The sequence below is a fragment of the Parasteatoda tepidariorum genome, chromosome 9, assembly GCF_043381705.1.
Source record: "Parasteatoda tepidariorum isolate YZ-2023 chromosome 9, CAS_Ptep_4.0, whole genome shotgun sequence".
Lineage (NCBI taxonomy): Eukaryota > Metazoa > Arthropoda > Arachnida > Araneae > Theridiidae > Parasteatoda > Parasteatoda tepidariorum.
The window spans coordinates 69,705,843-69,729,815 of record NC_092212.1 but is presented as its reverse complement, the minus strand read 5'-3'; the positions used below and the strand labels follow the sequence as shown (position 1 = coordinate 69,729,815).

The 23,973-nt window shown below is 27.6% G+C and overlaps 1 protein-coding gene across 2 annotated transcripts in view; it reads left to right on the top strand.

Moving 5' to 3' along the window:
- The window catches only part of LOC107455518 (protein eva-1 homolog C), a 253,195-nt gene that overhangs the window by 213,212 nt on the left and 16,010 nt on the right, over positions 1-23,973 (top strand). For both annotated transcript variants that reach the window (XM_043050993.2, XM_043050992.2), the window contains exons 5-6: positions 9,877-10,023; positions 16,564-16,746. In XM_043050993.2, coding sequence (XP_042906927.1) covers positions 9,877-10,023; positions 16,564-16,746 — 330 coding nt within the window. The remainder of the gene's footprint in view (positions 1-9,876; positions 10,024-16,563; positions 16,747-23,973) is intronic.

Genomic DNA, 23,973 nt, shown 5'->3' with positions numbered 1-23,973 from the left:
CTGAAATACAACTAATTACTTAAATAGAAATATCATAAATAAAAAAAATTGTCCCTATGTCACTTTTGTAGAAGTACTACAACAAAACGATGTATTTTTTATTAACATTTATGATTAAAATAAACAAATAAGATACAGGAATAAGATTCTATAAATGTGCTTATGATGATATGACAATACCGCTATTGCTACAATGCCATAATGTCGTCAGATTCGTTAATAAAAATAATTATTATTCCTATTACGCAGAATTACTAATTTTTCTATTGCGCAGAATTGCTAAATTTTCCTTAATTTTTCTTAAATATTCCTTAAATTTTCTTAAATTTTCCATAAATTTTCTCTTAGTTTCGTTTTTTTCAGTGTTAACTTCAAAACATTGTAACTTTTTAAGTATTTTCTCTATTTATATACCCTGTTCTAAATACTGTTTCATTAGTTAGACTTAATTCATTGCTTACCAAATAAGAAATATTAATATATTTCAAAAAGATAAATATTTCATTATTTCATCAATCTTTCTTTTGTAAGCAAATGAAAAATGAGATTAATTCACAGATTGTTTGCCCTACTGAATCTTATTTTAAATTCATAAATAGTTTTAAATAAATAGTAATATTTACTTGAAAAGTAGTGAATTTATATATTCACTACATTTATTTTTGATTTATTACTTTATTTTAAAATGCCAATCATTAGTCTTGCTTAACCCATTTAGTTCAGTTGTTAAATTATGTAGTTCCGTTTCTTTAGTTTTGTACTGACTTCGAGATTGACTAACGTTTCTTTGCAGCGCCATCTGTAGTATCTGAAAATAACTTTACTGTTAGAAAAATCCTTGTAATGTATTTCTACTAGGTATCAAACAAAGTTCTATCAGAAAAAAATTTTAAAATTATTTTTTCATGAAATTCTAAAATTATTAATTAAATAATTAATTCAATGAAGTATTACGGAATACAACAAGAAAAAAATTTGAAATTAAGAGCTTTAGATTGAATGGAGTTAGTAAAATAAAAAGACCCTCAATAAGCACCGTCTCATTTTGATTGATCACTTTAATAACCTACCTTTCATCTGTGTATAACTGAAACAAATCTATCTTTTAATTAAAACTAAAGATATTTTTAAATTTCAGAAAAATATGCAAAGTGACCTTTTTGTTAAATAATAGTGTAAAAATAAAATAGCTTTATAAATTTGTAGCAAAATGTGATAAAAAAATATCTAAATATTTTTTTTTACATTTTATTCTTACAAAATTTGCTAAAATTGATTTTTTGTATTATAAATTTTGAAAGGAATCATGAACTGATTCGGATACTAAATAACTTCACTTTTATCATAAATTATTTTTTTAAAAATATCATTAATGAAAATATCATAAATCTTTTAAAAAAATCTTTTTTATGCTAAACCTACACATTTCAAAAATTAATGCTATCCACTAGGTTTAAACTATCCCTTTATATTAAATAAAATAAATCACAGAAGCTGAAACCGTTGTTCAAGGTGTTAAACTAAACGTTACATTTTCTTTTACTGCGCAAAAACAATTCAAAATTTAAATTACTAAGAACAGTAGAAAATTGTACTTGGAGTATGCACACGGAAAAAAAATCTGTAGTGATTAGCTCGAGAATTAATAACTGCTTAAATTAATCATTCTGAAGACTATAGAAATACAAATACAGAGTTTTCGAATTATATATGTTCGCAAGTTGTTCAAAATTCTAATTTGTTTAAAAGTTATTTTAATTACAAGTCCTTTTATGCTTGTTTTTCCACTTTTTTTTATTTACGTTATATTAGAAATGCAGGGAGTATGACGAAATATAAGAATAACGTTCGACAGTTAATTTTTGAGTTATCCATTCTTAAACTTATAGGGAAAAAATACCATGTTTTGTTAATTTTTAGCCTCTGAAATACAACTGCGGAGTTAAAATTCGATGTGCCATTTTTATTTGTGAACTTAACGCCAGTTTTGCTTAAAGTTATTGAAAATTTATATATTTTTTCTTAATTTTGTTTTACTTAAAATATTCACTATTTATCCGTTGTTGCGGAAAATGTATTTTTTTCCTACGAAATCTTACATGTTACCTGGTATAAATCTAAAATTTGTTTAAAAAATTAAAATACAACTTAAAGAAAAGTACAATAAAAAGGGATCATTATTTGGATCATTATGAGTCTCACCATTTTGTAAAATAACTTCTCATTTATTTCTTTTTAATGTATCATATAACTTGTATTCTTTATGTTAATTTTTTTCATGTACAGATGATTATTTTCAAAACCTAGTTAATCAACTATTTCGTTATGTTTAACGCGTAAACGAAATATTCTTACGTAAAGCTAATAATTATATACCAGTGGGCTGCGCCCCCTGCTTGCTAACGCTCGCCAACCCTCGAAAATTGCTACGTAATCTTATATGGTTTGCTTCGCAAACCAAGCTCGCTTCGCTCGCTACTAACTTACGTACATTGCCAATGCACAAAATTTTAAGAATTCGAAAAAATCATTCAAATCCATATAACAACTTTTTCTAAAAAAAATTACATTTTTTTTAGTAAATACTAAGTCATTAAAATAAATTTGAATTCAAATAAATGACATGTAATTCGTTAAACCTATTAGAAATGTGCTATAGTATAAAATCTTAAACATAACAGCACGACTGAGACTCATTTTTCAATGAATAACTAATAGCAATAATAAAACAAATAAATTCGTGATATAAATCAAAAATCGTCAAATTAGTGTAGGTGCCTTACGTGAAATAAATTCGTAATACGTAAATTCGTGAAAAAAAACGCTCTCGTGAAAATACTAAAATCGAGATCTATCGACAAAGACTACTCACTTCTGCCTAGTTTAATAGTATGAGATTGTCGCAGCTGATGCTCTCTGGTTATGTAAGTTTCCGTTTTTAAAAGCGCTATATGCTGAGCCACCTCAGCTAGATTTGGCATGTGACATTTTGGCATGCAACCATTGGTCGATTTCCTAGCGTTGCCATTCGGGGAGTTGTAATGAGGCTTTTTTTGTTGCCGTGTAAGAGAAATATATATATAGATTTTGAATACAAAATGTCCTGTGTATTCGTGAAAAATAATGACGTTTAAAAAAATAAAAAATGCTGGGAAAAATGTGAAGCAAATACTGGTGTTGGGGAGTGCAGCTTTCAAGTTTTCGAACGTTTCATAAAAAATACATTTATTTAAGCTCACATTACTGCTAAAGACCGTAATCTGGGAAAAATCGATATTTTTGGTAAATGTTGGTATTTATATATGCACTTCTGTAAATGTTAGTAATATCTGTTGAATAAACAAGCACCAGAGTCTCTTAATTACGAAGTAGAATTGTTCCAGCTTAAAATAATCTTTAGAGAGATTTTCATGTACGGGGGATGGATATTTTTGCATTTATTTAAGTCTAATACTGTAAAATATTTAGGGTAATGCGTTTAAAAGCATATACGAATGAATTTGTATCAGAGATAAAGTTATGCATATTGCAAAACAATTGAGTTGCTCTATTTATTCATGGAATCTTGTTATTTTTTAATCGCCAGATTGAATAATGTTAATGGTTCCAGAAACAGGAACGCATAAGAGCGAATATTTCGCTCTGAAATTCCATTCATCAGTTGCAATTCTATTCAAAAATTACGAAATGCAGAAAGAAAAAAAATATAAATAATATTAAGAAAATGACGATAATTTAAGAATTAAACGTTCAAAAAACGTTATGGGGGACAGCCACTTCGTTATAAGGGAGTAATTTGAATGCAATTTAATGTACTAATGAGAGTTTTCGTTGTAGTGAGTTATTTACTGAAAGGACTTAATAATATGAAGTATAATGATAATGAGAGAAATATGAGTGGTCTTGTGTGAGTGGAAGTATGATTACGAGTGGATATATGAATGAAAATATGAGTGGTCTCGAAATAAAAGGGCATGAAAGCGAATCATTAGAGGAAAAATTCCAGTTTTCAGTTGCAACTTTTTTCAAACATGATGGAAATCAAAATATATGAAGAATCTCCATAAGTGGCGAAAATCAATAAATTAAATATCGGAAAAAAATAGTTATGGGGGATATAATCACTTCGTTGTATGGGAAAAATTTGAATGGAATTCAACATTTCATTTAAAAATTTCGTTGTAGTGAGGCTTTTGCTGAATGGTGGTAATAATGTGTGAATGAAATTAGTATTCACTAATTGTAAATACAGAATTTTTTTTTTTGTTAACTGTTATGAAAAATTTTCATTCACGTCAGCAAATTTCGGCAAAGTGCAATGTGCATTCATGGTAAATGTTGAATAAAGGATTTTGTTAAATATCAATATTCATCATTGTTATCCCCAAATGCAGGTTACTAGCTTGTTTAATACAATGTTCTACAATGCATTATTTAAGAGATAACAATAATAAATTATAAATACAATAATTTTATGCGACATTCACTATTAATTCCTTTGGAAAGTAGATTGCCAGCAGCAAGATAGAAAAGTTGATTTTCATTATTAAATGCATGTTTATAGATTTTAATCGAAAGTATTTTTAAATTTACACAAAATATGTTTCATTTTAAATGCTTTATCTTGCTTTATAGAAATACAATTGCGATAGAAATAAATTTAAAGGGTTAATTTTAAACAGTAAACAAAATAAATTGTTAAAAATATATTTGTTCAAAATACATTGTTATTATAATTGTTTAATTAATGATTATAATTTGTTATTTAATATTTAAACAATTGTATTATTATATTTGTTTAAATATATGATAAATTCAATTGTCTATTTATATTATATTCAATTAGAAGCTTCAGCAGACATTTTTTGTGAGATATAATTTAACAAGAGACTCACAATTTTTTTTTATAATTCATTCATTTCAACATATATGAAATAACTACTTCTTTAAATAACTGCAAATACTATTTGTAGAATTTTAGTTTTTGCAAGTATTTTAAATATTTACAAATGCAACTACAAATATATTTATTAAAAGATATTTTTATTACTCTTTTATTATATTATTACTTAAACATGGTCAAATGGTTAGTGTAAGAAAACTAACATTTCAAATTTATTATTATTTTAAATAGATGTGTTAAATGTGCTTCCTAAGACTAATACACATTATACTCCTCTGAAATATATTACCAAAAGCTGATAAAAATATGATATCTAAGGCTTACCCAATACCTTTCACCTTATAAATAGTCCAGATCATAAATATCCTAAGAAATATTCCAATACTGCATCATAAGATGGCATTCTTATTTTTACTTTCATATTTTTCTTTCTTTCTGAATAAATTTTAAACATTTAGTGTTAAATATGTTTTGAGAATAGTCAAATCTTGCTGTTTAAGCAAATTTATTCCATAACGAAACATAAATTCAATTAATTCTTACTTTCTATTAACTTTTCTTATTTGTAAAAATAAGAAAAGTAAATGAAAAGGAGAGAATTTCATTTGACTTCTTTAGGTCAAGTAAGTTTTTTTTTTCAATTTTGCCTATGACTATACGCTTGCTAAAAATTAAATTTTCAAATTTTTTCTGACAATGAAAATCAAATTTCATCGTCGTGTTACCACCAAATTGAATTAAGTTTGAATAAAATCTTTGATCACTTAAAATGTGGCTAAAGTGTTCTAGCTTTAATTGAAGTTCCGTGCTGGGTGAGACAAGGAATTTATGATTAACAACCACTTTAAGAGTAGCTAGAGCTTCAAAATTCCAACTGAAGCCCTATGTTGGATGACGCAACAAGTTCTGATAACTTCCGAGCAGCTAAAGTCAGATTTTGTGGTCAAGTTTTTGCCAAACAATTTTAAAAACTTTTTCGATTATCTAAAGTGTCAGTTTTCTACTAGATTTCTGTGTCTGATGATAGTACCAGTTTAAACAATTTCTTGACTACAACGAAAAATAATAATAATTTATTGCTATAAATTTCAACTTCAATCTCAATTTAGACAACTATTTAACCAGTTGGAGAACTCGTAATTTACAGCATCTTTGAATAGTATTGTCAGTGTTACCGTTTAATTTTCAGTTGTTTTGTTTTCGTGCTAAGAATATATGATCAATAGAAATAAAGAGTCATTTTCGAATAAGCTGAAATGATCAAATTGTTACTGAAGTTCTTTTTCTGTTGTAAATATATGATTCCATGGCTCTTCGACTGTTACAAACAAGTTCATCATTATATTATCCGCAAATATGATTTATTACTAATCTTGGAATCCCTTACACTTTACGACCAGATAGTTTTCTCAAATATAAGCTGAAACTCTCTAAATGATAACAATACAAGATAAAATTAAAATTGCTCCTCAAAAAATGCAATGAAAGTGTTTCTTCATTTTATGGCCAATTTCTATGACTTTTCTTTAAAAAAAAAAAAAAAACGTACAACAGAAGATTGAAGGAAAAAAAAACAACCGAATAAAAATTTAAAATAAATATTTGAAAAAAAAATTATATGTAACTTTTTTTTTAAAAAAAAAACCTTTTTTAACTGTCTTAAAGAGGAAAAAATAAAATCGTTTCTCGTAATACATAAATGAAACAGCTAGTGTGCTTTACTTTGGTAATGATATATACAAAGATATTAATTCTCTCCATGAATCCCTAACGTCTTCCAAAATTGAGGCGCCTTGTCTCTCTCTTTTTTTTTATCTGGAAAAATTCTACTTGAATCTCTTCAAATTTTTAATTTTACAATTTCATAAAAATTTTTTTTAATTATGGCAGCTATATCATAATATAAGGTTTAATTCATAGTGGGAATAACATTTCAGCGTATTCCACAAGCATAGCATATAGAGCATGGCGAGGGTATGCTCTAAGTATTTTGTGCTCTGAACTTGCACAAATAACGCACTACACTAAAAGTTTTACCACCAGTGCTCATTGTAAACCCAGCTAAATACTTGCATTTATATAAATATTATTTACATAAGAAATGGAAAGAAATTTAGTGTCAAAGTTAGGATTGTAATACTATTCTTTATTACTTAATGAAAAATAGTTAAACTTTTACGAAATGGATTAATTTAATCATGCAATTATTGCTATATTAGAAATCTGAATTGGCATTACAATTAGCATTTCTAGAGAAAATGCTTAATTCTTTAAACTATATTAAACATAAAATGATGAAACATGAATGATGTATCAAAATAACTTTTTCTTCCAAAAACTGATTAATTGTTGCATTCCTTCTAAAAATTAGACACAATAAATTGATATTTTTGTTTTAAATGTCTTTCTTTATTTTTTTGCGTACATCAGAATGTAATTCCTGAAATAAAAAGTTCTACAGAAAACTTTATCATTAGTTAACAGATTAATAACTAAAATTCTACCACATCATAACGAAATTCTAAAAAATTTCAAATAATTTAGAACGTAAATGCAAATGAAAATGCTTCGGTTTTTCTCGTATTCGTATATGTATGAACAACAAAGTGCATTGAGAATAAAAATATGGTCTCAACTACCAAAATATGGTAAAATTTTGTGCGTTTCTGACTAATAGGTAACATAAAAAAACTTGGTAATTTTATGTGATACCGAAGCGTTTTGATAATGACTTTCGTAAAATTAACAATAAAATATGGTTTTATAATGTGATAAAATTAGGTAATTTTTTTAAAAATTTAGTTATAAGGTCTTAATATAATACCTTGAAAATGATTTTTAAAAAAAAAAAAAACATTAGTTCGCTGAAATTTAATTTTTAGTTTTAAATTTTGTTACTTGACACGCGGTAATAAAAAATATAATTTTGAAAAGGAAAACCAGAATTTCCGGTAAACCGTTACCATATGAATTCAAAATTTATCAAACAAATGGTTTAAGTCCTGTATAATTTGGTTTTATTAAGCAAAATTAGGTTTTTTTCTTCTCTTACATGAAATATTATTGCCGTTCAGTGCGGAAAGTTTACCAGATTTTTTTTCTCCTTGTGTTATCTCGAAATATTGATTTCTTTTTTAATTGTATTTTAAATTGATTAAGGCAATAATGTGAATCATAGGAGTTTTGGCTGACATTCGTAATAACAATTTCCGTATGAAAAGTACGCAATTGAAATCAACTTTTAAATGCCTTTTTTCAAAATGTTTTATTGAAAGTTAATCAATCTAATCTCCCTACGATAATCCCTGCTTATTTTCCATTCTCTCGGATTACAAGAAAGATTTATCGCTTATTTCCTTTAGATAATAAGATTTTGAGGGCTTTGGATTATGCTTTAAGTATTCAACTATTTATTTGCTGTAGAAGTATATTATAATAAATATTTATAAGCATGAAGATCGAAATCACCGTTCATTGATTTCTCTTGAATAAAATAAATAAAATTATAGCAATGTTTTATATTCTTTTCTTTTTGGGTGGGAAGGCAAAATACTTTTTATTTTTCTATAAGTTGGTGTAATTTAACATATTTTTGTGCAAAGTTTATAAATATTTAAATAAAGTGTTTCAGAAACTTTAAGTATTTATTATAATAATTGTACAGAAATGCAAATTTCAAGTTTCAAAATTTATTCCTTCAGTAACTTTAAGAAATTAAAACAGTTATTTTTTCTCTTGTGTACAATGCAGTTTCTTTAAGTTACTACAAAAAATTGGTTTCCTTATGAAATTGGTTTAAAATATCTGAGTTTCATGTGTTTAAAAAGTTATCTCGTTCATATTGTAATAAAAAATAATAAATGCAATATCCTTAGAGTAAAATATTTTTCCTATCAAATTGCGCGGTTCTCAAAGTTCTCATTAGTTTTTAATCAATGCCTTTTCACTTTGACCAGTACATACGGAATATCAGAAAGCACTGTATTTATATTATATACATATCCAGTACTGTATATTACATACATGCTATTTTAGAACAAGCACACCTTACATTATTCAAGGTAAATAGAAAAAAAAATTCATAGGTGCAATGTGCAAAATGTAATAAATATATTAATTTAAATGTAAACAGGCAGAGTTGACATATCATCAACTTTTAAATGTAATCTTCACATATCTACAATGCCCACTCTTTCTGTTTTACGGCATACATCAGGCATGAACTTCATTTCTTGGCAAACTTTATGCAAACCGTATGTTTCGATATTGATGATAGTAGCTGTGATACGCCATAGTCGCTGGATCTGGATACACCCAACAGAAAAAATTACATGGGATTAGATCTGAGAATCGTGGTGGTCAAGGGAAAAATGTTTGAAAGCTGGAAAAGGGACCGTTTTCTTGACTTTATTTGACCAAATATGAAGGGGGAGGTGATTGTGGCTGACCCTGAATGTACTTATCTTCGTAATTACCACTATATTGCAATCTCTTGTCAAGAGTGCAGTAAAAATGCAGTCACTTTGAATTAGTAAATTTATATTAAAAAGGGGGGAAAGCTTTATCGAAATTTTACGAATAAATACAAATGAAGGTGGATGTCAAAACATGAAAACCAGTTTGATGGAGCTTAGAAGTGCTTTTAACTATAAGCTTCTTTATGCTCCAAGTTCCTTTCTCCGGCAATCAAACAAGCTTTCTCTGTTTTTAATCGCAATACCTTTAATAAAGGTTTCTAAGATATAAAGACCGTTTTTGTTCTTTCTTTGTTTTATTATGCGAAAAGATGTAATACGTGATCTTTAAGATGTAGACTTCCTTGCTTTCAAATATTTTGTATTAAGGGCTTTCTTTTCGGAACACTCTATATTTTTGAAATTTTTCTAGTCTGTTACCTCAACTTGTGGATATGAATGATATTTTATGCAAAATGATGATTTTTATGGGTTGAAATAATGTCTACTTCTTTTCAGATTGCCAAGTAAGTTATGCAACAGAAGCTGTGATGAGTAGCTGCCATGGGCGTCGAAAGTGTTCTATCGGTGCTGATGTTGGGACGTTTGGCAAACCTGGATGTCCTACAGGCACAAGACTATTTTTAAAAGTTGTACACACTTGTGGTATGTGTATATATCTGATTACTTAAATATTTTCAAACACATCAATATAAAGTGTGTAGTGTAATATAGATGTGATAAATAAATGCTGAGGCAGTATTTCATTTTTGAAAAATAAGCATTTAAGAAGATTACTGCATTATTTATTTAAAAATTGTTTTGAAACTCAATTTTACAAGACAGGAATTTTCGGGTTAAGAAACATGTCTAGAACTTACTTTTTTTCGTAATTAAATAACGATAACGGAAAAAAGGTAATTGAATAAATGTACTTGACTGTTAGAAAATGGGCAAGCTTCTAAATACCAGCATTAAGAGAATAAGTATTTTTTTTCCTTCATGCTTCATTTGGGCTAAGGACTGGCACGGACTTATACACCCAGGATTGTTTAAAAAATTGAGTTAGTATTTTTAGCTTTGTCTGAAAGCAGGATGCGTGCCTTTCAATATTAAGCAGGATATGAAGAATCTTGTAGCTCCTAGTTTGTCTTTAAAAAATAACTAGTTACGTCTTATAGCCTTATTTTAACCCTAACTAAAGCAGCATGTCTAGTCTGAAAACACATCCAAAATTATTACTGAACTAGTAGAAATTAAAAATTGTGTGTGTGCTTCTTAACTTTCACCACCGAATTTTAGCAATCACTATTTGTTGAACAACCAAGAACTAAAGTATGTCTCTTCACCTAGAATTCCCGGTTGCACTTGCTAATGTGCAGTTCTATTTAACTTTGGTGAGCCAGAAAGAGTTAAAGTAAGATAGATACTCTTCCTTCAATTTAAAGCAGCATTTAGTGAATTCCTGAATTCAGAAATGGCTTGGTGGTTTTACTTCTGTTATAAATCTGCTTGTTTCATTTCTTAGAACCATTATAAGAAATAGATTTGAATATCTTGAAACTCTTTTTTCCCATGTTTTATTTATTCATACGTCTTTCAATTTAAAGTATCATTTAGTGAATTCTTATACTCAGAAATGGGTTAGATGTTTAACGCCGGCAATCAATCTGTTTGTTTCATTTCTTTGAACTATTATAAGAAATAGCTTTGAAAAGTTAATATCTTGAAACTTTTTCTTCCCATGATTTTTTTTATCCACTCAAAAAGTTCTGTTGTTTTATATTTTCTGCTGTATTTTCTAATGCCCAGACATCACCTGGATTCGTTTCAATATTTGCAAACAATGTATTATAGAAACAATGTACTTGCAAACAATGTATGTTACAGCAATTTTGGTATTAGTTTAAAGAATTAAAATGTAACATTTAGCTGATATATAAACTCATATATCATTTGTTTCCAGTAATTAAGGTTAATTACAGAGACAATATCATATTGCGTAATATATTTTCTCAGCCAATCGCATTAAGAAAATTGCCGTAATTTTGCTATTTAGCATTCCAAATTATTATTATTCTTAGCTCTTTAGAAATAACATATTGATCTACAAACTGTCATCTTAAAGAATGCTCCCAAACTTTTTACTTTCCGAAATTGCCACATCAAAGTGTCATTAGTAACACCTGCAGCTTCTGTGTTAAAAGTTTCACATACTTTGATAATATGTTTCCTGATTGTATGCTGCATATTAAGCATAATAATCTCAAATCTGTCTTAACTTGCAATGAAATGAATTTGGAAGAAAGTTCAATTTTATTTTTGTGAAGGAATTTGCGAATTCATTTTTGAAATCTAGGGTTAGTTGTTATAAGGAACGTTGTAAATATATTTAGATTATAACTTAAAAGATTTTTGGAGATTTCGACAACAATATTAACAATAATTAGAAACTTTAGGTTTTGAAATCAAATATTTTAGTCTACATGAAAAAAATATAAATACTGTTTTATATTATATTCTTTTACAAAAGTTTAAATTTCAATACACTTAAAATGAAACTAGGAGTCTTTTTCACATTTCTACACACTCAAATTTTAAAATGTGCTTTCAATATGTTTTGAACCTAACTCTACTCATTTGTTATGTTGCTGCATCATACTTGCAGTAGAGTTTTAAACTTAATGCATTTCACTCAATTTTTTTTGTTTATTTTTGCTTTACCTTTTAATTCAATGATTTGCTTTAAATATTTATATTCTTTTTTGTTTAACTGTAACCGAAGGGAGTTTATCTGCTGCACGTATGCAATTTGATCAGAATTTCATAATTATACTGCGCCAGAGTTGGTTAGCCTCTTTGGCAAACGTTTTTTTTTTTTCTCCTTTCATTATTTTTTTGTTCCCCGTGGCTTTTTTCAATCAACATGGAACTCACTTTCGAAAAGCTAAGTCATTTCTAGATTTTTAACTATTGCATGTGAATGATGAATTCACGTGTTCTGGATTCCTCAACATGTTTTCCCTATTCCTCGTTCTAGAAGGATCATATTTAGGTCTTGATTTTCAAGTCTCAAGAAATCTCTAAATTATTATCCCAATAAGAAAAAAAAAAATTTGTATTCGTAGTTGTAGTACTTTATTTACTTCACACCAGCATTGTACAATGACAGTCTGGGAAACATCCCTAAAGAAGACATGGCATCACAATCTTGATATTTTGCAGGACGGATGGCTTTCCTGCTCCGGTATACTCCAAAAGATCCCAGATTAAATCACGGTAAAAAAGTACAGGCACTGATGTTACTGGTATTTTTTACCGTAAAATCCATTTTTACAGGAACTTGTTACAGAACAAAACAGCATTTATACAGTATTTTTTACATCAATAATTACCGTAAAATCACTAAATCACTGAAATTAAATAAGTATTACTGCACAAATTACCGGATACAATAATTATTACCGTAACACGTACCGTATAATAATTACCGTACCGTAATTCCCGTACCGTAATAATTACCGTACCGTATAAGAATTACCGTTTACAATAATAATTACCGTAAAATCATTATAATTAAATAAGTATTACTGTAAAAATTACGACATGATATTTTGCTGCAAAAATTGATTTCAAGGTAAAATGGACTTTACGGATGATACACCCAAAATACCGGTATTTCAAACCGCAGTTTGATTACGAAATTTTTGACAGTATATACCGATGACCTGCGTGTATAGTGGAGCATTTTTCGGTACGATAGTTTATAAAGGACCGATATCGTGCACCCTCCGTCTCTTCACAGGCTGATCAAAAGAGTCACCAAGCCATTTTTCGACCCTTGCCAGAAAGGATTTGCTACGGTGATCAACTGGAAACCGTGCTTTACGATTAGTCCATGATGAAACCATGAGTCTTAGTACTTTTCTCCATATCATTTACATATTCTTCACTAGTGTTTGATGGAGATGCGGTGTTTAAGCCTGGATAGCTTTAGGGCTTATGGATAACTTCGTAAAACAGCATTTGTCAAAGGCTCTTCATCAAAATTTTCATACAGCGATGTTTATTTGTAACGGGTGCGTCGTTTTTCTTGTGACGCCACCGGCAGAGCTGTGAGTAATCATTCTTCCCACGTTTACTCAAGCAAGTTCTCACCAAAACAAACTTTTGACACAAAACTGAAACTATTTTAGCTATTGATGAAATGAAATCTAAATAAACATAATTTAACGGCTAAAATTTAAAAGAAAGGACTTAATTATAATCATCATAAACTTACAATCATCTTACGGCATATTGGCTGGGGGAGTCACACTGATTAAAAAATCTACAGCAGGGACACATCAATTTTGGTGCTGGATAGCCATAATGTTGCACACAAAATGGCACACGCGCAACAGGGAAACTCAATTCTGTTACAGTAAAGCTAAGAAGAACCGATATATTACAAAATAACGAATTAAAAACTAAATGCCATTGAGTGATAATATAATAAATTAAATGAACGGAATCGAAGCTGAGAATTTCGAATTCTGACGCAGCAGCATCGCATATAATTTATGTATTTGAAACATTTTTTTAAAATGCTTGAAATCTAGCAAAACTCTTAAATAAAAGATTTCACAGACTTATTTCCTTTAACGTCAGCATTTTCTTTCTTTACTATCACGAAAATCTCTTGTCTACACAATTAATCCAATTATAAACCTACCAAATCTTATCGATCCATAAAATTCTTTACCGTGCTTTAGATTTTGAATCTTGATATCAAAATAACTAGCCATAATTGTGCGTAGTGATGTCGCTGAATAAAACGAATTATGATGCAGGAACATAAAGTGCAATTTAGTTTAAAAAGCAAAGCCTAACTATATTTTCAGTTTGATATAAAAACTTTTAATAGCATAATCTTACTCAAAAGCACTTATTTCTTAGACATTGGCAAACAGTGTAATCATTAGATAAATAGTTTATTTCAATGGGTTGAAAATTTATAATAGTTTTAGTAAAAAGGCTTTATCCATTATTTTTGAAATTTCTCTCAATAAATTCTAGATTATCTTGAATTGTTGCAATAATTTTAACTAAATTATATACTCCCAGTTTAACTTTGGTGAAAAAAAATCATTGGTATATCCTATGATAATTGACTGTTTTAAATCTAAAAGACGAAATAATACCATTGCATTACAATATTTAATAAACCATATTTCTGCACCATCCATTCTTATTCAAATTTGAATTAATATCGAGGGGAATCAAGCTTAATTAGATATGCAGTTTTAATAAATATTTAAATTCATTAAACAGAGACTTAATTTAATGGAATTGAAGATTTGAATGTAGTAATTTGTAGTCATTATGTTTAATGGATCCATTGTTTTTTGAATAAATATTAGTTGCATTGAAATATATATGATAATTACATTTCGTCCACAAGCAAACACAATATAATCTATGCTTCCATTGTTCACTGTAAATTATTCTTATTTGTTAGTGAATTTAATATTCCGAAGTCAGTTGTTTTCATTTATACACACATTTATTTCTTATATAGGACACAAAAGTACAAAGTCATATTTCATCTAAATACCAATATTTATACAATATGAACATTTGTCATAACAGTTTTGAAAGTAGTAAATTGTATTCCAAAGTATTTTAGAAATAAAGAATATAATTTTGAGTGGAAACTATTTTAAAATTGACAGTTTAGTGTCAAAAACACATGCCTTCATTTCAATGCATAATGTAGTGTCGACGTATTGTGTGACGCAGAGAATACGGTGCTGCCATCTGTTTATTAAAAATTAAACAAATCTAATTTATAGCGAAGTGTAAACATTAACGGAAATAATTAGAATATAATTTGGTTTTCGCTTAAGCAAAGCTCACTCATAATTCGTTAATCAAATTTCTTAAAAGATCACTTGCCTTGAAATTTTGGATTCTGAACTATATTTTGCTTTTAACAGATATTTAATTATAGATTTTTAATCTACATATTTCAAAATAGTCAGATTCGTAAAATTCGATAGCTCCGGAACTATTCGATCGACTTCGCTAAAATTTTGTATTTTGCTATATAGAATTATACTCTTTAAAATGATACAAAAATTGTATTCCTTGCATGGGATTATCTATGGATAAACGAATTTTCATAATTATGTGTAAAATATTTTCATTTCGATTAAAAAGTTCTCGAGATAAAACGAAATTCAGAAAAAGAAAAATTAACATAAAGAGGTCCAAACTTTAAGCACTCTCCTAACCAAACTATTGGTATCATATTTCCTAGATTGTGGCTATCCTCTATATTTTGGGGGTCGGTCAGAAATTTGAATCCCATCGAAAAAAATTATGTTTTATTTTAGAGACAGTAAATTTTTGTGTCCGATTTTGCAATTTAAAATATGGTCTGAACTTATTAATTAGCATGTTTGAGAGCACCCTCAAGAGACATTAAGATTGAGGTTTAGAACTTGAAAATCCTATCATTAGATCAAACGTTGTTCAGGCTGGTCCATTTTTTTTAGCTTTCTATGCATTTATCTGTTTAAAAAAATTTTTATTAAGAAAATATTTGTTACTTTGCTTAAACTACCCTAAAGCGTTCTGTAGGAAATATTTTGATGGCATTAAAAAGCATATTATTTAGTATTAAATGAGAAAAATTTATAAAGGGTTTTTGTAAAACATTCTAATTTAGAACCATTTTCCAAAATAACGAAAAATTATTTCATAATCGTAGTTAAATATTAAATTATATAATAAATAATAAAATAAATAAAAGGAATGGTATTTGAATATTCATCTAGAAAACATTTAAAGAACACTGCAACTTAACAAAAATTAAATAAATTTTATTATAGTCTGTAAATACGTTTAATTTACATAATATTTCTTTAACATTAATGCAAGTTCATAAACGTTGTTAAAATAAAATTTATTTTCGTATTTTATGATTAATAGGGAGTATATAATTGTGAGTAACATTTAATTGTGAGTCGTCTGCTTAAAACAATGAAAAATATATTACACTGTATTAAACCATACATGCTAAAATAAATGTTTTTATACTTTCTTCAAAATAATAGTTTTGATCTTTTCTGGGTTATTACATTTTAGTCGATATTAGTACCTGTAATAAAAAGATGTAACTCGTTTCCTTTTTCCTGTTTCATGTTTTATTAATTTTTATAGTTCCTAAAGAAATTCTAAAAGATCTGGATATAGGAGGTAATGATGACAGCAAAGACCAAGATGACAGTGATTATACCGGTTTTATTGAAGAACCTAGGTACGTACCACCAGCAACGATGGGACCTCTTCTGGAAGCTAGCCAACCTCCAATCAAAGGGACGCCAACACTAAAACCACAACTAGGTAATAAATTCAATGTTGTTGAAAATTATCACCCAATTATAGAATGGACGCAAGAACTAAAATTGAATCCCTAGGTGCCATCAAAAAATAAATTAATATTATTTGAATGTGGTTATATAATAAAATATCTTTTTTTTTCTCTCTTTTTTTTAAAATTCGATATCCAAATTAAATTTTATGGGTCCTAAAGAGTATTGATTTTGGAATCTCTATTTGTTCTTAATACTGAAACAAAAGAAGAAAAAAAATTAAAAATAAACAAACAATGTAATTTATTAATGATTGGCATTTTAAATCATTTATACATTGTTTTAGTTAATTTAAAATACTCTATAAAGTATACTTGTAGATTTTAAGATGCACTGTCGATGAAATTGCTAATCTTCTCCATATTGAATTAAAAATAATATGATAGAATTTATTAGAATTCTATATTCATAGTTTAATTCGGTATTTTTTAATATAAATAATACAACTTACTATTGATTGGCGTTTTAAATTTTATAGTTCATTTAAAATGTTATAAAAAGTAAGCAAGCGAAAAAAATATTTTTCAAATATCTTAACAATACATTTCGTAAATTTTAAAATGCATGGTACGTCTAGGATAGATAGCCATAGTTAATTCAAACTGAAATAAATAAACTAGGAATAGATACTCAGAGAATGTTTATGCATACTCTAATTATGCGATTTTTTTTTTACTTACAACGCATATTCTAAGTAAAAAATAATGAAATATTTGCAAAAGTTGAAAAAAATGGCAAGTCACCATTTTTCCTTAATGTCAATGTGAGTTGGTCACCCAATACAACAGTAAGAAACTTCAGTAAAAATTTTTAAAGTCATATATTTCAATCAGTTAACCATAAGAAACTTACGAGAAGTTGTAAAAGTTAATTTAATCATGAGAAATGAGTAAAAAGAATCTCATAAACAAAATCTAGCATAGAGATTTAATCCATCACTTCTGAAAAACATTTTATCACATTTTCGGCAAAGGTTTTCATTATTTGTGTTAAGTTTAAGGAGACACCTAACACATGTCATCCCTTAATTATAGGATTATCCAGAGTAAATGCACAGATATTCATCAAATTCTGAGCCAGTAAGATCAGAATATTATATGGATGATTGAAATGGGAATGTTATCTTATTAAATGATACAGTAAGATTATATAGATGGAGTTGTGGGGTTCTTGCGGATAATATGTTAGATCTGTCGAATCGGAATGTTGAATTCATGCGAGCTTCAAAGAAATTAATAAATTGGTTTCAATATTGTAGAGAAAAAACTTTTTATTAGCTTTCGTCATACAATTACGAAACCAAACGAAAACCAATTACGAAACCAAAGAATTCGTAGCTAGATTTATTTATTTGAAAAATATTAAGCGTAGTGGTAAATGCAAAATCACTAAAATACTTCTCATTTCCTCACTTTTTACACCATTTGTGAATTTTTTTAAGGAATCTAAGATCTAGGATATATCGCATTAATATACGCATTAAAAGAGCCGTAATGGCTCAGGGTATAGAGCGTTTGCCTTCCAAAAAAACCTAACAATCAATGTACTGTCTAACATTTTAATTCAATACAAATGCTTAACTCATACAAGTACCTATCACTGCAGGTGTTCAACAATACAAGTACTTAACAGTACAAGTACTCAACAGTACAACTTCTTAATTATGCAATTCATTACAAGTACTTGCCTCATTAATTCACTGTCACCACTATTTGAATATATATTGAATTTTAACAACATTTTTTTTAAGATGCTTTATTTCTCTAACAAGAAAAATGCTTCGGTTACAGTTTTCTATAAAATTTTCACGGTGTTTTTGATTATTAAGCTGCAGCCTGATTATTTAAAAACTCATATTAATAACGCTGAGTTGGCTTTTTTTCTGACTGTATTATCTATTGATAACTCGATAACTTTCGATCTCTTCCCATGCTCCTAAGTGTCCGTTAGTAACTATTCATTCACTGGTAATTTAAAATTATTGGTATTTAAAATTAGTAATAATTACTGGTGATGCGGAAAGTTTGGATTACATCGGTTGACAAATATTTGCTACAATTTATCAGTTGGAAAAAGTAGGTAAATATCTATACATATAATAGGAAAAATGTATGTATAGGTATTTACCTATACATATAATAGGAAAAATATATGTATAGGTATTTACCTATATATATATTTTAAGAACAATAAATATAACAATACATATAATAGGAAAAAGGGTAGATTTCATTTAAATTACTTGTAGAGGCTTGTTATTGATCATTCAAAATAGAATGTCTTTTTACCCTTTCGGCCACACTGAGGCATGTATGTTCCCCAGATCTAAACAGCACTGGAGCATATGTGTCTCTGCCGCCAAGCCGAATAGCTAATATTTTTTTACTTTATTTAGACAGAATATCATTATTTGTGCTTTATTTGATCTATTGAAGTCATACTTTGTCTTCTTATTCCAAAAGAAAAACTTAAGGTTAAGTAAACGTGAATTAAATGAATAAATATGCCGTGATATAATTTCAATGTGACAAAAATCTTATCTATTATAAATCAAATTATTATGCAAGTTAACAATACTCAGTAACTATTATAATTCTATTAATAAAAAGTGACAGATTAAGAAATCGAAACTAATAGAATCACTTTTTTATGTTAAAGCGTATTAATCCTTTCAATACTTTATTCACATTCCCATATTTTTTATGTTTGACAAATATTGTACAAAATGTATCATGTGTCATAATAATTGTAATCTTGAAAGTGGCCGTCATAAAAAGCAGCCAAAGAAACAAGTCCCATTTTTTATCGTTTCTTTGCTTAATAATTCAAAAGAATCATAATTTTTTACGTTCGTTCATTGCAAAACGTGAGTTTCTTAAGAATGGTAGTTATTATTATTATCTGTGCTTCCTAGACACGTAACAATATTTTCTTCTGGATTGCAGAAATTCTTTATGATGTTTCTTTTTTGTCTATCGGTTCTGATTTTTGTTGATAATTATCTGAAAGATTTTCTTCAAAAAGTTTTATAGTTAGAATGTTTTTGCTATCAAATTCATAATTTATTTTTATTCTTAATGCGTTATTTAGTTTATTGCTTTTCGCGTGTGTGCTCATAAAATTTTAAATGCAACTCATTTGGTATGACATAAAATTACTAACTAGAATTGAAATTGCTGTCAAGCATTTCTTAAATATGCTTTGTACCAGATTTACTACATTGAGTTCATAAACAGTTTGCACTTTAACGACAGTTTTTAAAATGCATGGTGTGATCAATATGTAAGAATTGCCAACATTTTTTTTAGAATGCGAGGTGTTTTTATCTAAACTATGAAACATGATAATCATTATATACTTTACCTAATCGTTGTATAGTGGGGTTTTTTTTGTTAATTATTCTGTTAAATACATGACAATGTCATTATATGATGATACCATAAGGCTGATAACCATTAGGCAATGTATGGAATACTATAAGCAATATATATTTTACCTATTACATTACATGTCTGAAGGTTTTTCATTATTTTTTCTATAAAATACCTGGTTTTTTAGGATATATATGAAAAATGAAAAGCATTATAATCTTTGCCCAAATATTGTATAGACCTGTCGGCATTTTGCTAACTATTCCTCAGAATATTTCACGGAATTATTCTACAGGTTTCATTAGACAGAGTAGGAAGTATGAAAAGCTTTAAAAATTTTGCCTAGTCATTGTATAGAATGTCGTGTATGGCTTTCATTAATTATTTGAAAGAATACTTCATATTTTACGCAAAGTATGATATTTAAGAATTATATACTTTGAATAGTCATTGTCTATCAGTCTATTAGTTATTCTATAAATGATTAAAAAGTGTGTGAAAAGTATTTGTTATTATCTTCATCGGTAATAAAAATCTAATGTGATGTATAAAGTATCCCATCACTGGGTTGTGGCTCAAGGTATGTGGTTTCTGATTAAATGGTCAAAGTATTTTTTTAGTCAGATTATATTTCGCCTTTAAGTGCTAGATTATAGTTCATATTGCTAGTTTATCAGTTCATGTAAAGCTGCTAAGGTATTCTATAGTGTTGATCATTTTGTATAAAGTGTTAGTAAGTATCTAATTGTTCAATTTGTAACAAATACCTTTGACTTTTCATAGATTAAAAATAAAGAAACATTACTTTGGTGTAGCTTACCAAAGCAATATTTAAATAATATGTACATTTTATTTTTTATCGCCAGATGAATCGAATTTATAGTCCTAATTATTTTTGTGTGAATTCTACATATTCAAGGTACTTTAGATGCAATGTTTTATAAAAAGTTTTAGAAAATTATAAAAATATTAATTGATGTAATTACTTAATTTTATGTAACAAAAAATGCCCTTTGCTTGGAATTTGCTTTTCATTTATTTTTAATTAATTTAAATACAAATAAAGTATAGATCAAAAGTTCAAATTTTCATACAAACAGTTTGAACAATTCATAGTAAAACTGGATATTTTATATTACAGCAATAAATTATAGTGCATATTTGACTTGTTTGAGTGATTGCATAGATTTTAGTCTCTGTACTACTTTGCATTTGAAATTTGAAGAATATTACACAGTAAAGAATTACTGCGTTTATAGCATCTTTAGTGGATATAACCGCAACATATAGTATTTTTTTAACTTGTTCGAGTGCTTACATAAGGTTTAGTGTCTAGACTACTTTGAATTTAAAATATGAAAAATATTGAGCATTAAAAGATATGTATATTGAATATTACAGCAGCATATTATAGTGTATATTTGACTTGTTAGAATGCTTACCTAGATTTTGGCGTCTAAACTACTTTCCATTTAAAGTTTGCAGAAATTACGTAGTAAGGAATATTTACTGGATTTTATAGTAACATATTATACTGTTTTGTTGACTTGTTAGACCGCTTACATAAATAAAAGTGTCTAAACTACTTTGCATTTAAAATTTGAAAGAAAAAAAACATATTTCACAGTAAAAAATATTTGTTATATAATACAGCAATATACTATATTTTATATTTGACTTGTTAGAATGCTTACATTAGTTTTATTGTCTTTACTTTGCATTAAAAATTTGAAAAAAATGATGTTCATCATGACTTGGGTTTTCTAGAAAGTGCTTGTTAGTAAATTGGAAGAAAAGCTAAATTAGATTGCTTTTCATCGAAACTAAGTTATAAATTTTAAATACTACCCGTCATATGCACAAACTGATTACTGTACTTCCGAATAAGCCTATTAAGTGAGAGAGTTTTATTAAGACCAGTGCTACAATTCCTATATGCTTTTTAAAATCTCTCTCGAAATTCCGATGCTCAAAATGCTTAAAAGTAACATTATATTTTAATAATTTTTAAAGCGATTTCATGCATGAGAAAATTAATGTTGATGATATATTTATTCATTTCATTCCTTATTGTAATGTTATAATCTGGTTTTGAAACATTTTAGGGGTGTGCAATTTATTGCACATGAAAAGCGTATTTTAAACTCTTTAAGCATATTTTACATATTTTTCCATACTTAATAAACCTAAATGTTTACCATTAATACTAAAAATTCACAAAAATGTATTCCTTTTTGGTGAACCGTTAACCGGGAAGTGCTTCAAACGAACATTCCAGAATATTGACGAAATTATCATATCTTATTCTGCCGTAGAATACGTATTTCCAGAAATCCATGAGGTTTGAAGAAGCGCAATGTATACTAAAGCATCACATTTAATGTTACAAATCGATTATACAATAGGATAAGAAATACAACATAATTTAAAAAGGGTAGGGAGTTAAATCATTGCCAGATATGAACCTGGAAGATATACTTAATAAGCAGGATCACTATTCCCTGTACCATCCAGTTATTCAGTGTAAATAGTTTTTAGCTCAATCGGAAAAAATAATGTTTCAGCGCTCTAAGAATTCAGTGCTATAGCGCACGAGTTAAGAAGCACTTTCAGTGATCATTCTGCAAGGAAAAAAAACCCTTATATCATGTAAAAATTGTCTAACATAACGGAAAGGACATGAAAAACAGTGCAAGAGTTGCTTAATCTTAAGTGAGAGTTTTTTTTCTATAATTATCAGAATTATGGTCGAATTTCATTGGTATCTGTCATACTAATAAACTGTCCACCCCCCTTGTTCAATTACAGCATTTAGGCATTTACTTTCGTAATCGTACTTTTAAACCCATGATCCTATTTCTATAAACTATGAAGGTATGGTTTATTACGAATTTACATGCTATGAAAATATATACTTTTTAAAATATATAAAAATTACGAACTTTACACTGAAATATGGTTGCTAATCTTGGAGTGCACCAATTGGCAATTACAAAAACAAGAAGCTTCCCTTGAGATTCACGTATTTCGCACAAAGTTTTTTTCTGTTTTATAACTTTTTATTATTATTTTTATTACGTTCTGTATAATTTAGTTTTAATTTATAAAAACGCATCGGGTAACATATTTGAACTAATTACCAATTTATAATTGTGTAGTTTTACATATTTTTTACTTCAGTATGTTTAAAGAACAGCAAAGAATTAACATTAACTTTTTAAAAAATGCGTCATTATTTGGTGTTTGCTATGTTATTACTTTTAGCTCTGCTTATTGAATTAGTTTTTCACTTTTAATATTTTAAGAGAAATATTTTAAAAGAACACTGAATTTCAGTTTATTTTAAAATAAAAGTAAAATTAAAAAATTCAGCATTCTTGTTTCAGTTTTCCAAATTGTCGACGTTTTACCTTTGCAAAGCTGATTATTTTACAGAAATTATTTTATTATTTTATAGAAATATTTTATTTATCTTCCTTTTTTATTAGTATATAACTGGTATTTACATTTAATGCATTTTAGTCCGTCTAATCTTCGACGTAAACTGTAACACGCTAATTATTCTTCATTTACCTTTTTCAACTTTAAAGATTCCATGATTAATTTTTAAAATTTGTGTTTCATATTTTTACTTGGGTGGCATTTTAATTCTTAACCAGGCTTATTGTTCTTTTTTTAACTGCTTTATTTATATTTTCATTTGTGGCGCTACTAAGAAATAAGATTTGCAATTCTTATCTTCGTATTTTTATTTCATGATTTTATTTTAGTTCCATTTCTAATCTTAGCTATATAATTTTTTTTCCATTCAATTTATTTACATAATT